Here is a 16200-nt window from a genome sequence, read left to right on the forward strand (position 1 = left end):
GCCCAATCAGATTCCTCCTCAGGCTATTAAAACCCTCCCTAGTGAGTAGCAGCTGAGAGGAGCATTTGGTTTTGTGAAATCCCCTGGAAAATGTCTTTTTGGGGTTTGGGGGTTTTGCTCCTCCTTTTGGGGGGGTCCCTGGTGGGTCCCTCTGATGCTGCGGGGTCTTTTTGGGAAGTCACTTTGCCCACCTGCGACGAGAAGAGCCTCACTTTCCTCCTGCTGCCCCAACCGAAGGTTTCCTCATCTCTAATAAGGCTGCTGGGTAAGTAAGGGGGCGGGAATTCAGCTTTTTTTCAAATAAAGAAGAATTTTAAGCCCACTTTTTCAAGAATCCCACAAACTGGGGGCGGGACCTACCTGGTTGGTCTGAGCTTCTTGCAAGGTCTGGACTCTGGACAACAACAATGGTGTAAAAATGTATTTATTGGTATTATATATTAGTGATTATAGAGCAGTGGTTCCCAAACCTTTTGGAGACCTCCTGTCCCCTTACTCCCCTAATTCCCCCCCCCCAGGGCCCTCCTCCCTATAAAAAAAGCATTATCCCAATAGTACTATGTGCCACAAAGTGCAAAATGGTAACCATTAACTAAAAAATCCAACTGAAACTGCTTAGTCTAATTCACCAAAAATTAGGGGTCCTTAGCTGTGATTCCTGCGCTGCAGGGGGTTGGGATGGATGACCCTTGGGGTCCTGGCTCTCCAACAAGTTATTAGTTTGGTACTGTGTCCTTTGCTTTCCCATCCTTCAGGGCTTTTTAAAGCCTCCTTGGGAACTAGCCGCTTCACTGCGATTGGGGACAGATGGAGGCAATATTTGGCTTGCTCAGAGGAGCATCACTGGAACCAATGGTCCTAAATTGGTTGTTCCCGTTTTCCAAATATTTGAGGAGGTTCTCTGTGCATCTGCATGCAGGAGCGAGTGTCTGTTAATTCCAGTGGGGTTGCTCTTGAGTAGGGCTTGGTTTGCACATTTATGACTTGAATGTAATAAATATCAGCAATGCAAATAAAACACCTGGAGGGAAAGAGTCCCAGGTGTCTACTCAGAAGTAAATCCTGCTAAGCTTAGTGGTGCTTTCTCCCAAGTAAGTTGGGTTTGCAACCTGACCATGAGGACTAGAACCCAGGAACCTATTTAAAATAATAATAATAATAATTAATATATTACTTATACCCCGCCCATCTGGCTGGGTTTCCCCAGCCACTCTGGGCGGCTTCCAACCAAATATTAAAAACAATACAGCATCAAACATTAAAAACGTCCCTAAACAGGGCTGCCTTCAGTTGTCTTTTAAAAGTAAAATAGTTGCTTATTGCCTTGACATCCACTGGGAGGGCATTCCACAGGGTGGGCACCACTACCAAGAAGGCCCTCTGCCTGGTTCCCTGTAACCTCACTTCTCACAGCGAGGGAACCGCCAGAAGGCCCTCGGCACTGGATCTCAGTGGATCTCAGTAGAAAAACAACAACTGTCCCTTTGAACCTCCGTTGAAGCATTTATTCTCTACAGTAAATTATTTCTCATATATTATTATTATTATTATTATTAAATCTTAATGAGAGGACCACTCTCTTCCTCGCCGTGGGAGGGTCTGTATTTCTCTAGGGACCCCCACCCCAAGAAATACAGGACCCCCCCTACCCTGGGCAACAAAGCTAAGGAAGCAACACCCCCCCATTGGCCACTAGGAAATCCCAAAATCCACTCATTTGTTATTTCCTGTTTTGGGGTATCTTAAAATAAGCTAGCAAGCTTCTGGGTTCTGCAGAGTTCATCAGGCTCGATTGTAAAGCAAACCTATAGATTGCGGGTTGGGGTAATAATTTGTGAAACGACAACCTGTTTGGCGAAAGCTTCTTCTCTCCTCCCCCAAATAAGATCCCAAAGGTAACCCCCATCTCCTGAAGAACGACTCTACCTGTGGGACATCTGCCTTCCCCAACCCGGATGGCTCTGTAGTGGTGAGGGTGGCCTTTGATGGGTGTTACACCAGAGCGCAGGTAAGGTATCGGCTTGCACGCCTGCCCTCGCCCCACCATCCATCTAGTAACGTGTACAGTACATAATTATTTGGCCCCGAACAACAACCCTGCGAAGTAGGACAGACTGAGAAAGGGGGACCTGTGTTGTGATTGCCCAGTGAGCTTTGTGGCTGGGCAGGAGGAGTGCTTGATTAAGTAACTCTACTCCGTTTAAAGCACATTCCTTCCCCGCCCCCGCCCCCCACCCCAACGAAAATACTGGGAACTGTAGTTTGAGGGCACTGGGAACTGTAACTCTCTGGGGGTAAACAATACAGCTGGGAAACAATACAGCATGGTTCTTCTGCTTGATGGTTGGTAAAGCGTTAAGACTCTTAATCTCAGGGTTGTGGGTTCAAGGCCCACGTTGGGCAAAAGGTTCCTGGATGACCCTCCGGGGACCCCTTCTAACTCTGATTCTATAAAGCTAGAAAAAATGAAATCGTGACGCCAACATCTTCTCCCAACTAGGATTCCCGCTACCGGACGACAGTCCACATTGAAGGCCTTGCGGTGGATGGACGGATGACCTCCTACAAAGAGGAGCTGAGCTGCCCCGAACCTCTCCTAGGTACCCCCTGAAAGGGCTTTCTTTCTTTGGGGTCTCTGGGGGCGAGTCCTCCTGGGGGCCAGAGGCTTCCTGACCCTGCTGGAGCTGCAGTGCCGGGGGGTCATTCCCCTGCCTTCAGGCAGAAGACCGTGCCACGGACGTAAAGTGTCACAGTTCCTGCCCCCAAAGAATCCTGGGAACTGTAGTTCATAGAATCATAGAGTTGGAAGAGACCACAAGGGCCATCCAGCCCAACCCCCTGCCAAGCAGGAAACACCATCAAAGCATTCTTGACATATGGCTGTCAAGCCTCTGCTTAAAGACCTCCAAAGGAGGAGACTCCACCACACTCCTTGGTAGCAAATTCCACTGCCGAACAGCTCTTACTGTCAGGAAGTTCTTCCTAATGTTTAGATGGAAGGGTTCAAGGGTGCTGAACATTGCCAGGACCTATTCCCCGCCCTGAGGGGTTCAGCAGTCAGGCCCTCTTTGTGGGGAGCTCTGGGAATGGTGTTCTAGGAGGAGGCGAGAGGCCTCCTAACAAATCTCAGCACCCTGAAGGAGCTACAGCTCCCAGGATTATTTCAGGGAAGCCTGGAAACTCCTAAAAACCGTACTACGTATTCAGTCAGGCCTGTGCCACGTGATTTTTTTTTGGGGGGGGGTATTTTGCTGGTGCTTCTACTACGTTTTCTGTTGTTTTTTTGTACACAACACAAAGTGCCGCTTGATAATATTCAAAATAACACACACAACCCTCACTCTATTCTTCCAAGGAGTGTGGTGGAGTCTCCTTCTTTCGAGGTCTTTAAGCAGAGGCTTGACAGGCATATGTCAAGAATGCTTTGATGGTGTTTCCTGCTTGGCACGGGGTTGGACTGGATGGCCCTTGTAGTCTCTTCCAACTCTACGATTCTATGATTCTATGATTCTCAAAGTGCAGCTTTCAAATATCCAAACAAACCAAATGGCTGGCTCCCTTTCCCCCTCAACCTGGTGCCCTATGGATGCTGTGCTACTCCCAGCAGCCGCCCCCTGCCCCAGCCGTGGGTCCTCGTGCTCCTCCTCCACCGGCCTCCAGCTGCGCTGACTGCCGGGCCCACCGTCCAGTCTATTGCGCCGCCTGTGGCTTTGTAGTCCACTGCCTCTGCAGTCTGCTGCCTGAGGCTGGGCTGAGTTCCCGTGGGGCAGGTGAGCTCATAAAGGGGGCCAGGGGTTGCCGTGGGAGAAGCCTGCCCTGATTGGGGGCCAGGGGGTGACTTGCTAGAGGAAAAGCCCCCTGGCCCCATTCCTCCCTTGTGGTCTTGGCCAGGATGTTCCTCCTGGACCTCTTGGCTACTGTCCTGCTGGCCCAGGGGCCTTGGGGGGCTCTGGCCTTTGCTCCAAAGATGGGATACATGGACAAGTGGGGAACCCTTGCAGACCGCCAGGTGCTGGATTGGGGTAAGGCTTCGCCCACAGAATCACCCGCCTGCCAGGTTGGCAAAAGCCGCCAAGCGAAAAACTAGCTGGGGAGTTTTCAAGTTTCTAGTCCTTTGTGAGTTCAGGAGTGCCATCGTTTGCCTTGAAGGCGCCCCAAAAGAGCTGGAGAGAGGGACTTTGGGTTTGGCATGGGGTCGCCACCAAAAGCAACAACCCTGTCTCCTTGAAACGAGGCTCTGAATCTCCAGGTCACAGGTTTGAGCGAAAGATTGGGCGAAAGATTCCTGCGTTGCAGGGGTTGAATTGGGTGGCCCTCAGGGTCCCTTCCAACTCAACAGTTCTGTGATAATGGGATTGTGCTGTAAATAAGCCATCCTGTGCCCCACCATAGCTTGGAGTTTAATGAAATATTTCTCCTTATTGCTAATTATTTTTTTTATTGATTTTCCGTAATTTTAAACAAATTATCACCAGATTAGTAAAAATGTAATACAAATTTAAGAGCTGACTTCTCCCCAGTTTTTTGTTCTTTTTTTCCTTCCTTCTGTTGCTGCTCCAGATCCAACAGCTTTTGCAACTTCCATTTCAAAATCCACTCATCCCTTCTCCCTGCGCATTGCCTGTAACGTGCCATTTTCTGCCAACTTTCATATCCTGCCCTCAAAATAGTTGAGTCAATCCTCTTTTATCTATCTGTAGTAGTCATGTAATAGACGCGGGTGGCGCTGCGGTCTAAACCACTGAGCTAAGGGTGGCGGGGTGAGCTCCCATTGCTCTGTCCCTGCTCCTGCCAACCTAGCAGTTCGAAAGCACATCAAAGTACAAGTAGATAAATAGGTACCGCTCCGGCGGGAAGGTAAATGGCGTTTCTGTGCGCTGCTCTGGTTCGCCAGAAGCGGCTTTGTCATGCTGGCCACATGACCTGGAAGCTATACGCCGGCTCCCTCAGCCAGTAAAGCGAGATGAGCACCGCAACCCCAGAGTCGTTTGCGACTGGACTTAACTGTCAGGGGGTCCTTTACCTTTACCTTTTTAATAGTCATTACGTCCATTTTAAATCATTTGCCTCCCACACCTCTGTCTGGGGCACCGCTCTGCCTGAGAAAGCCAGATCCTTCGGAGTTTAATGAAATATATTGAGTTTTGTTTTTTAGGTTCTGCCAAATGCATCCAGTAGGCAGGGGTGGATGGTGTCTTTCTCATTTTATTTTATTTTATTTTATTTTTTGCAAGAGAGACTCTGGGGGTCTTTGTGGAAGCAATTGTAAGAGACAAACTCTGTTTGCCTCGCTGGCTTTGAGCTGCAAGACGCCCCGAGATGGCGAAACCCAAACGGCTGCCAATTGCCGCTGGAGCCTTGCGAAATGAGCAAGCTTTTTCAAAAGGGCGCCCCAGATCCGGGAAACGCAGCATGGCTGCAGCACCTGGTTTAGCCACCTGCCCCTTGGGTAGGGGGCACACATTCTCCTCAAATGCCCTTTTAAGATATGTTGTCGGGGGAATTGTGGGTTGGTTCTTATATTTTATTTTTTATTAATCAATTCATTGAATTCGTATCGCACCCTGTACCTGCAGGTCTCATTTTATGCATTTTACTCTTTTATCTTGTGGTTTTATCGTATGAACCACCCGAGACCTGCAGGGATAAAGCAGTGTACAAATTTAATTAATAAATAACAACAACCAAACTCATCTTAAAAATAAAATAAAAAACCCAGAAGGTTGACCTTTCACCTGTAATGCCACCTGCCTCGACTTAGCGAAATCTCCCTCTCTCCTTCCAGCTCTGGATACCCCAAGCGCCAGCCACTGCTCGTCCGTCCCGGCCCCCGACAGGCTCCCCTGCGGCCCCCGCCAAGTGCAGCAGGCGGAGTGTGTGGGCCTGGGCTGCTGCTACAACCCGACAGAGTGGAGGGTGCCTTGCTATTATGCCAACAAAGGTGCGTTGGGTTTGGGGGTCCTGCTGAGTTGGGAAAGCTTTCCCCTCTCTCTTGCGACACTTGAACTTGCAGCTGTGCAAGGAGGAGGAATTTCCTGGTGGCCATCGCAGCCTCCTGTGGCAGGGAGTTTCACAGTTCAACTTTGTGCTGCTTGAATAAGTCCTTTCTTTTACCTGTCCCGAATCTTCCTTGGACGTCCCTCTCGTCTTTGCTCCAAGGCCTTTCCCTCCTCCAGCAATTTATCCAGCTGCTGGGGAGGGGAGAGTCCTGCTCTTACACTCTGGTCCTTATAGCCCATTTTTCATCGGGGCATCAGGCTGACCCATGTGGGGGCAGGAGGCAGTACTAGATGGCCCCCCTTGGGCCTGATCCAGCAGTGGCTCTTCTTCCCTTAAGCTTGGCAACCATCGTTTCCTCCTGTGGCAGTGAGTTCCACAGTTTGCGTTGCTTGAAGAAGACCTTTGAATCTTCCAGCGTCCAGCTTCCTTGTCCAGCCACGAGTTCTAGTGTTGCAATAGAAAGGGAGGAAATATATTCTCTGTCTGCTGCATAAATGTATAATGTTTTGTCGTTGTATAAACTGGTGGTGCTGTGGGCTAAACCACTGAGCCTAGGGCTTGCTGATCAAAAGGTCGGCGGTTCGAATCCCTGTGACAGGGTGAGCTCCCGTTGCTTGGTCCCAGCTCCTGCCAACCTAGCAGTTCGAAAGCACATCAAAATGCAAGTAGATAAATAGGAACCGCTATAGCGGGAAGGTAAACGGCGTTTCCATGTGCTGCTCTGGTTTGCCAGAAGTGGCTTTGTCATGCTGGCCACATGACCTGGAAGTTATACGCTGGCTCCCTCGGCCAATAACGCGAGATGAGCGCGCAACCCCAGAGTCGGTCACGACTGGACCTAATGGTCAGGGGTCCCTTTACCTTTACCTTTTACCTCCCTTTTGCTTACATTTCCAGCAAGGGCCTGATTCTGATTGATTCTGAACGTTCCCTTCCTCTCTCTTACTGTTCTGCCCGCCAGTGACTGCCCACTGCACCCCGGACGGCCACTTCTCAATTGTGCTCTCCCGCAATGTCACAAGCCCCCCCCTCCGCTTGGACTCTGTGCGCCTGGCCAGCGGTCAGGGGGAGCGCTGCGCCCCGGCCTCCAGGAACAACGGCTTCGTCTTCTTCCAGTTCCCGCTGTCTGCCTGCGGGACCACCTTCAAGGTAACGGGGTGGGGAGACACACGGGTGTTGCCACCCAGCCAGGATAACCTTGCGTGGATTGCTCCTCCGCTTCTCTGTGTGGGCAGAGATGCTTTGGGGAGCAGGGGAAGGCGCTGCTGCGCTGCTTCCCTAAAACGAAAGGAAGCTTCTAGTCCTCATGGATTTGGGGGGGGGAGAGATTTAAACAGGGACTTGGGAGGCTGTGGGGTACAGAATCAGACCCTTGGCTCACCTGGCCAATGAAGCCACTATTTTGCAAAGTTACAAATCCAGCCGCTAATTATAATAATAATTTATTAAGTGTACCCCACCAATCTAACTGGCTTATTCTTATGCATTTAATTTCTATACTGCTTTATATATTAAAGAGAAAAATCTCGAAGCGGTTTACAACACATGAAAACATCAAAAAGGAACAACCCAGAACGAAACAAACTCATGTTGTTCACCACCCTGAGATCTATGGGTTTAGGGCGGTATACAAATGTATATAATACTGAAATTCCCACTTGCCCCGGCCACTCGGGGCAGCTTCCAACAGAATAGAATAGGCATCCCCAAACTGCGGCCCTCCAGATGTTTTGGCCTACAACTCCCATGATCCCTAGCTAGCAGGACTAGTGGTCGGGGAAGATGGGAATTGTAGTCCAAAACATCTGGAGGGCCGAAGTAAGAAACCTCACAGATTGAAAGCCTCCCTGCCCAGGGCTGCCTTCCGATGTTTTCTGAATGTCCTATGGCTGTTCATCTCTGATAAAACAGGAGGGTGACCGCAGGAAAGCAGGCGTGTCTATAGGCGGCCGGATCTTTTTTGGCGGCTGGGGAAAGGGCTGTGTTTATATGTAGTCCCTACCCTGCAGGGAGGGTTTCCCCCCACGAATGGCGTTCCTTTCTCTGCCCAGGAATCTGGCAGCCGGCATGTGTACGAGAATGAGCTGGTGGCAGATAGGCAGGTCCTGGCGTCCCCGTCTGGCTCCATCACCCGCGACAGCAACTTCAGGTAAGAGGCGGGGAAGCCGGTGCGGCAGAACAATCGGGAGGGCAAGGGCCGGAGTCGAGGGCCAGAGGGCCTGCCTGGCATGCAGAACGCTTGGCGCTCCTTATTCCTGCATCCTTCCTTTGGAGCAATGAGGACTAGAGCCTTCAATAATAATAAATAAATAAAAATACGAAAACACCAATAACTTCCTTGCCCTCTGGCAGGCTGACCGTGCGCTGCAGCTACTCTGCAGAGGATTCTCTCCCGGTTAGCATCCAGATTGCCACTCCGCCTGCGCCAGCCGGGGTCGCCGAGCAAGGACCCCTCACCCTGGAGATGAGGCTGGCTCGAGGTGAGTGGGCTGGTTTTGGGGGGCTGGAGTGGGGAGCCCCAATAAAGCACCATTGGCTCTCATGAGGTCTCTGCTGCCCCTGTGCCGGGAGAGGGTCTTGGCTCAGAGATGTGGCGGCAAACTCAGAAGTTTTCCTCTTCCCTCCCTCTCCCTCTTTCCTTGTGTGCTGCACTTTGGGGGCGGGTGAGATCATAAGCTTGCAAGTAGGGACTATCTTGATCTTATGGCATACCTGTTTTTATTTTTATTTCTATTCCACCTTTCCACAGTTCAAACCATGCTCCAGGTGGCTTAGAATGTGAGACAAATAACTGCAGCATAACAAAAGTAGTCATAATTGATAAATCAAAAAATGCACAACCAAGCTGAACAATTTCTAGCAGCCCTGGGAGGCTTTTTGGCTGAAGAATGGGGTGTGTAAATATATTCAAAAGGGCAGGGTCTTGCTTCTAAAACTGCACCACCTTCTAAGATTATACCAGAATCTAATAATTATGGAATTATCCAGCCAGTTTTTAAAGCCTCCAAACAGATAGGCACAATACAATCTCAGATAAAATCTGTGAAACTTTAAAATCAATTTCTTACCCCTGCCATAAATTTAAAGTCAGGAGGAAAGGGTTGACCCCTGGTTGGCTGGGGAGCAGAGTGCCCTATCTGCCCTCTGCTGGTGGGACAGGATCCTTCCTCCTGGTCTTGAAAGTAAAGTGCACATAAGAGCTGGATCAGGCCCAAGGGGGCCCATCCTGTTCCCTCAGGGACCAAATGCCCCAGAGAACTTGGGAGTCTAGATAGACTGTCTCTGGAGCTGGACTTCCTGAAACTTCCATCTTCCCTGGATGCCCATGAGTTCGGGTCTCTCCAGAGGAGGAGAAGGAAACCTTTTCTCCATCCAGTAATTTTTCCAACTTCTCTTTCCCTCCCCAGATGCCAAGTATTCCTCCTATTACTCCGGCCCAGACTACCCCGTGGTGAAGGTCCTGCGAGCCCCGGTCCACGTCGAAGTGCGTCTCCTTGCCAGGAGGGATCCAGCCCTAGTCCTGGTCTTGCATGACTGCTGGGCCACCCCCAGCACAAACCCCTTGCAGAAACCACAGTGGCTACTGCTGCAGGATGGGTCAGTGCTGGCTGGGCACAGGGGTGGAGACTTGCAGGGTAACGGAAATGGGCGCAGGGGTGTTTGTGGCGAGCCAGCTTGGTTTTCCAGAAAGACTCCAGCTTCTAGTTAATAATAACAACAACAACAACAACATTTTATTATTTATACCCCACCCATCCATCTGGGTTTCCCCAGTCACTCTGGGCAGCTCCCAAAAGATTAAAAGCAGAATAAAATATGACACCTTAAAAAACGTCCCTAAACAGGGCTGCCTTCAGATGTCTTCTAAAAGTCAGATACAGGTGAAACTTGGAAAATTAGAATATCGTCGAAAATTGCATTTATTTCAGTAATGCAACTTTTTATTTTTTATTTTTCTTTGATTTTTTTTTTTACAGATGCTTTCTTTTGGAAATTCCACAGCAATAAAACAAATAGTTACAATAATACAAAAATAAACATTGCTATTACATTTCATTAATTACATTCCATTTATAATTGGCCCGCCTCACAACAAATAATTACAATAACAACAAATAAAGGCTTGACATATCTTGCTTTGCATGTCATGCATCTATCTCATATATTGGTTTCACCTTTTAAATTGCGTTACCGAAATAAATGCACTTTTCGACGATATTCTAATTTTCCGAGTTTCACCTGTACTTGCTTAATTCCTTGACATCTGGTGGGAGGGCAGGCACCACTACTGAGAAGACCCTCTGCCTGGTTCCCTGTAACCTCATTTCTCGCAGTGAGGGAATCAGCAGAAGACCCTCAGAGGAGGACCTCAGTGTCTGGGCTGAACAAAGCGGGTGGAGGCGCTCCTTCAGGTATACTGGGCCAAGGACTTTTAGAGCAGGCATAGGCAAACTTGGCCCTCCATATGTTTTGGGACTACAACTCCCATCATCCCTGACCACTGGGCCTGTTAGCTAGGGATGATGGGAGTTGTAGTCCCAAAACATCTGGAGGGCCGAGTTTGCCTATGCCTGGTTTAGGGCTTTAAAGGTCAGCATCAACACTTTGAGAACTAGCAGCTCAGCTTCCTTTCCATGAAACCTCAGGCCAAAAGGGTCTCATGGTGGCCTATCCAGCGGCTTTCTGGTTGTGCTGACTACCCAACCCTCTTGCTAAGTATAATTTTTATACTTATTGTTTTATTTTAGTATTGTTTGATTCCCTCTGAAATGGAGAATGCCTGGCTGTGCATTGCTGGAGACTTTTCCATGGGGCAATATTAAGGTCTCTGAGCTCCTAAATGGGTTGATAATCAGCTTTGGTTGTTCTCGGCAGGCTAATCCCTGAGTGTTTAACCTTTGATCGCAGGGGAGGCTGTGGATCAGCGCTAGAAACTCAGATATATAAGCTAATCACCAAACGGCACCTGAAACATAAGTTGTGGTCACCACAGCGGAATGTCTACGCACCTTTTTTCCTGTGGAATTTATTATTATTTAGAAAACTTGCTATTTATCTCTTTGCCCAGTTTTCTAGTCTTCTGCTGGTAGTACCACATAAAGATGGCCTAGTTGTTCATACTGAATCCTTACATTGCGTCTCCAAAACCCATTGTAGTGTTCTGGCGGTTCCCTCATTGCGAGAAGTGAGGTTACAGGGAACCAGGCAGAGGGCCTTCTCGGTAGTGGCACCCGTCCTGTGGAACGCCCTCCCAGCAGATGTCAAGGCAATAAGTAACTATTTTACTTTTAGAAGACAACTGAAGGGGGCCCTGTTTAGGGAAGTTTTTAATGTTTGATGCTGTACTGTTTTTAATATTCGGTTGGAAGTCGGCCAGAGTGGTTGGGGAAACCCAGCCAGATGGGCGGGGTATAAATAATAAATTGTTGTTGTTGTTGTTGTTGTTATATTGCAAATTCATAATCTATTATGATTCTTAATCCTGTTTTATATTTTAAAGGGGAAAAAATCTCAAAGTGATTTGCAGCACACTAGATCATCATATAAAACTATCCAGAATGAAACAAATTCAGGCTTCAAGGAAAATATTTCAGATCCTTCTCTCAGGGACATTTTGCTTTCCCCATATTTATTTACTGACTTAATTTATAGAACTCCCCCCCCCTAGCAGAAGGACTCTAGGAAGCCAGTGTGGTGTAGTGGTTAGAGTGTTGGATGAGGACCTGGGAGATCAGGGTTCGAATCCCCACTCCGACATGTAGCTCACTGGGGGAACTTGGCCTCAGTTGTGGCCTGTTCACCTCCTTTGCAGGGTCCTTATAGGGATTAACTGAGTGAACCAGGGACTCCCTGGAGGAACAAAATGGGATATAAATGCAATCAGTGAGCTCTTCTGTTGATCTGCTTAAGAAAGCCGGAGGAGCCAACCAGAGGGAGATGCCAGTCGCCAACCTGGCGCCCAGAGATCTCCACAGGGTCGCAATTGGACCCACATCAGTTGCAAAACGCGCCTTGCGCCTGGGGGGTTTTCTAGCACTGCTGGAAGTGTGGTACCTGGAATCTTTTCCGCCAGGCTGCAACGAAGGCGAGACAAAAGTTTTGACCTCAGTCCTGTTGGAAAGTTATTTCTGAGGAGATGCTGAGCCGATGTCTGACGGAACGACAGTATTGCGATGCACTTTGGGGGTTTCTGCTCAAAAGTTCTGCGAGGAAAGTTTTGGGCGACGTCCGATGGGCCTCGAGGCGGAAGGAGTCCCCGTTCTGATGTGACCAGTCTCTTCCAGCCACGCAATCTTAAGACCGCCAATCCCTCTTGCTCTGCTTCAGGTGCCCCTACAAGGGAGACAACTACCGGACGCGGGTGGTGCCCATCAGGGAGGACTCTGGGCTGCCCTTTCCGACGCACTACCAGCGCTTTGTGGTCAGCACTTTCACCTTTGTGGAAGGAGCTTCCCAGCAGATTCTCTCTGGGCAGGTAAGGTCTTCCACAGTGGCGCCGGGTTGGGGGTGGTGGAGCTGACTGTCCCTGCAAGGCGAGATCTAGGGTTTGGTGTGTGTATGTATGTATGTATGTATGTACGTGTATGTATGTATGCACACACACACACACACATGTGAGAAATCTGAGGCAATTTGCACTTAAAGCCCAGCCTGCTGGAGTGGCATTCCCTGGCCACTCTGTTGAACTTTGGATCTTTCCAGATCCTGCAATGCACTTTTCTGGCCAAAGATGCCAAATTGCAAAAAGTGGGGGTGAAGTGTGTTACCGCCAAATGATTTCTCAGAGGGTGTGGAGGGCCCCACCCTTGGTTAATTTTGGCAGGAGAAGATGGTCAGTGTAGTGGGGAAAGGAGGGCAATAATAAGATTTCCTTTTCATTTTTATTCCGCCCATCTGACAGCTGCCCCAGCCACTCTGGGCAGCTCCCAACAATACAGTGCATCAAAAACACAATCTGAGGAGCATTTAAACATTTCAGTATAGTATAAAAAAAATTAATGTATTTGCACAATATGGAAAGATATCTTTTTGGAATGAGAGCAAGAGCAATCGAGATACCGAGGGCAATCCTGGCTGTGTTTCCTAATGCATTTCTTGTCGGCAAAAAAAGAAAAAGTGTAAATTTATATTCTTAAAGTGTCGCCAGAGGAAAGACATTTGGGAACCGCTGCATTAAGGGGAAGCAGTTTTGCAAAACTGCGTCCATTAGGAGATGGTTACAGGTAGGTAGCCGTGTTGGTCTGGATCGAAGTAAAATAAAAAAAATTCCTTCAGTAGCACCTTAAAGACCAACTAAGTTTTTATTTTGGTATGAGCTTTCGTGTGCATGCACACTCATGCACACGAAAGCTCATACCAAAATAAAAACTTAGTTGGTCTTTAAGGTGCTACTGAAGGAATTTTTTTAATTTTACTTCCATTAGGAGAATTTTGCTTTCTAAAATACTCTGTTTTAAGTTGTTGGAAGCTGCCCAAAATTATCATTATTAATATGCCCCAAAATGGAAATTTATTTTCCTTTTGCTGGGGGGGGGGATGTGCCTCTGCACCTCAGAACTGAACTGCTCAACAGAAAACTTTGTGCAGGTGTTTATGAGGCTTCTAAAAATGGGTGTGGGCCACACTTGGAGCTCTCTTGCAGTTGCCCCATTTGCCAAGGGTCTGTGGGGCAGAGGTGTGGGGTCTGGTGTTTTTGCAGGAGTCGTTCAGCTCTGCACACGACCCCAAGAGGGGGGGCCGGGAGACTCGTTTGGAACTTGCCTCAGTTTCCCCCTGGAGCTGCCCCTAAACCATCTCTCTCTCTCTCTCTCCCTCTCCCCCCCCCCTTCCCCAATCTAGGTCTACTTCCACTGCAGCGTTTCTGCTTGTGCCCCATCCGCCCTTGAGAGCTGCAACATTTCTTGCAACACAAATCCTCCTGGCAGGAGTGAGTCCCCGTTTATTTCTGAGGCTGTGGGGGGATTTGGGGGGGGGGCAGTGCCAGGCCACGTAGTGGGGGATCTTTGCATGGCTGTCATTCAGGTGCTTTCCCCCACCCTGAAACACCCCCCCCCCAAAATGTGTTTCTCCCACCTCCAGGTCGCAGAGCATCGTCTGGGGAGCACCGTTCCCCTGAGAAGTGGCTGACCCTTGTGACATCGGATGGCCCAGTGGACTTCTTTCACAAGGACGCAAACATGGTCATTCACGAAGGTAACACGGGAGGCAGGTTTTTTTGGAGGGGTGCTACAAAAAGCTTTTACTTGGATAGGCTATCAGCAGCCCCTCTGGGAAAAAGAATAAAATAATATTCTATATAAAAAAGGACACGAGATCTCAGGGGAGAGATCTCAGAAGTGGAGTCTCCAGCCCTATAAACCGCCTCGGGTCATGTCGAGGCATTCCTAGCCTTCGCTTTGCATGTGCTCAGGAATTAAGTGACATTCTCTGTGGGGCTAGATGCCCAATTCAGCAAGAAGAACAGGGTGTCTCTATCCGGAGGCTGCGTTTTTCCTGCGCAAACGTCACATGAGTAAGCAGATTCCTCTTAAAACATCCTTTCACACACCCCTAGTTGACATCATTTCACGTAGAGACCACTGATCAATAGCATTGATCCACGATAGTGTTCTCAAAGCTACCAACATGAGTTTGACCAAACTGCGGGAGGCAGTGGAAGACAGGAGCGCCTGGCGTGCCATGGTCCATGGGGTCACGAAGAGGCGGACACGACTAAACGACTAAACAACACAACAACGACATTACAGGAGAGTAAAATTTTTATTTTATAAGGAATCATTCTCCCAACGCAGGGCTCAAACCAACAATCTGGAGTATTCTGTTTTGAATCTTCTATTTCGTCATTATTCTTTTTGACGTACTTCTTTTTATCATGAATGTGTTTGTATTTTGGTGCTCAATATGTTAAAAACCTCCAATGAACTTTTTATAAAGAAAAAAATTGTTTGCCCAACACATGACTCGAACCCACAACCCTGGGATTAAGAGCCTTGCACCCTACCAACTGAAGTTTTTAAGCTGCTGAATGTGTCTGCAGCCTGAATCTCTCTCTTAACCCTGCCTCTTTGGGGTACCTGTTAATTCTACATTTCTCTTGTTTCTCTTAGCATCCCCCAAATCCCTCTACCCTTCAGCCTTGATGCAGTGGGACAACATCCTCTTCCTGGTGGCTGGCCTGGTGGCCGTTCTGACCGTGGGGATGTTCTCAGTCATCGCCCTGAAGAAGCACCAGGCGGCGCAGGGAGGCCAAAACCTTCCTTATGCATGAGAAGAAATAAAATTGAGAGAGAAAAGGTAGCAACCCAGCTTGGCTTCTGTCTTCCTTGGGCATTGGCCAGCAAGCCTCCCTGCCTGTCCCACTTGACCCCACAGCGTCTGGGCAGCCTATCCGCCTCTTCAGCCTTTTGCCTTACAGGCTATTTTGTCATAAGAATCAAGGGACCCCCAGGGGTCATCCAGTCCAACCCCCTGCAATGCAGGAATCTCAACTAAAGCATCCAAGATAGATGGCCATCCAACCTCTGCTTCAAAGGAGAGGCCACAAGCTTTGTTTTTTGGCAGAACTACCTCTGGCCTTTATAACTCTCACCCTTTTAGATATCAGTCCTTTTTTGCCTTCTTCAAATGGGGACCCCCAAATTGTCTGCTCCCCACCCCACCAGCACAGAAAACAAATAAACCAGCACTGCCTGAAACTCTTTTTTTTATTATTTTCTCAGGCTATTAAAAAGAAACAACACCCCATTTTTTGCCCTGAACTCAGCAGGTCACAATTGTGCTTGGAGGATGGGGAAATCTTTGGCTGTTCCCTGCTGGGGGGATTGGAGATGCTCCCCAAAATTTCCACCCCTTGGAGCAGGGGGAGAGAAGCTTTTAATGCAGATAAATCGCTTCATCCCTGGAATGGATGCATAAAGAGTCGGCCTCGTTTTTTGATGCCCTCTCTCGTTTGCATCCGAATCCGCAGCAGACTTTGTCACTCTGAGAGCAGAAGATTTTCAGGGGAAGCTGATCCCGGCAATTAGAAGTACTGTATTCCTAATTGGGACATTTGCTCCTCAGGTTCTGTGTTGCCCGCACTGGCTGGCACCAGCTCTCTGGCATTGCCCTGGCCTGCCTGGAGATGCTGCTGTTGGGCATGGAAGCTGGAAACCTTCTGCATGCAGAGCAGCTGTTCTAGCACAGAACTATGCTCCTGAA

General features: G+C 48.8%; 1 protein-coding gene across 1 annotated transcript; it reads left to right on the top strand.

Annotated features, from left to right (window-relative positions):
* Positions 1-559: 559 nt before the first annotated feature.
* Positions 560-15268, top strand: LOC118086117 (zona pellucida sperm-binding protein 4-like). The gene is made up of 14 exons (XM_035117391.1): positions 560-581; positions 1887-2008; positions 2501-2600; positions 3661-3712; positions 3892-4022; positions 5762-5941; positions 6962-7149; positions 8052-8149; positions 8353-8480; positions 9408-9597; positions 12328-12475; positions 13840-13927; positions 14080-14193; positions 15108-15268. The coding sequence occupies exons 1-14, from the start codon at positions 560-562 to the stop codon at positions 15266-15268; spliced, it is 1722 nt and encodes a 573-aa protein (XP_034973282.1).
* The last annotated feature ends 932 nt before the right edge of the window (positions 15269-16200 follow it).

The sequence above is a fragment of the Zootoca vivipara genome, chromosome 6 (genome assembly GCF_963506605.1).
Source record: "Zootoca vivipara chromosome 6, rZooViv1.1, whole genome shotgun sequence".
Classification (NCBI taxonomy): Eukaryota; Metazoa; Chordata; class Lepidosauria; order Squamata; family Lacertidae; genus Zootoca; species Zootoca vivipara.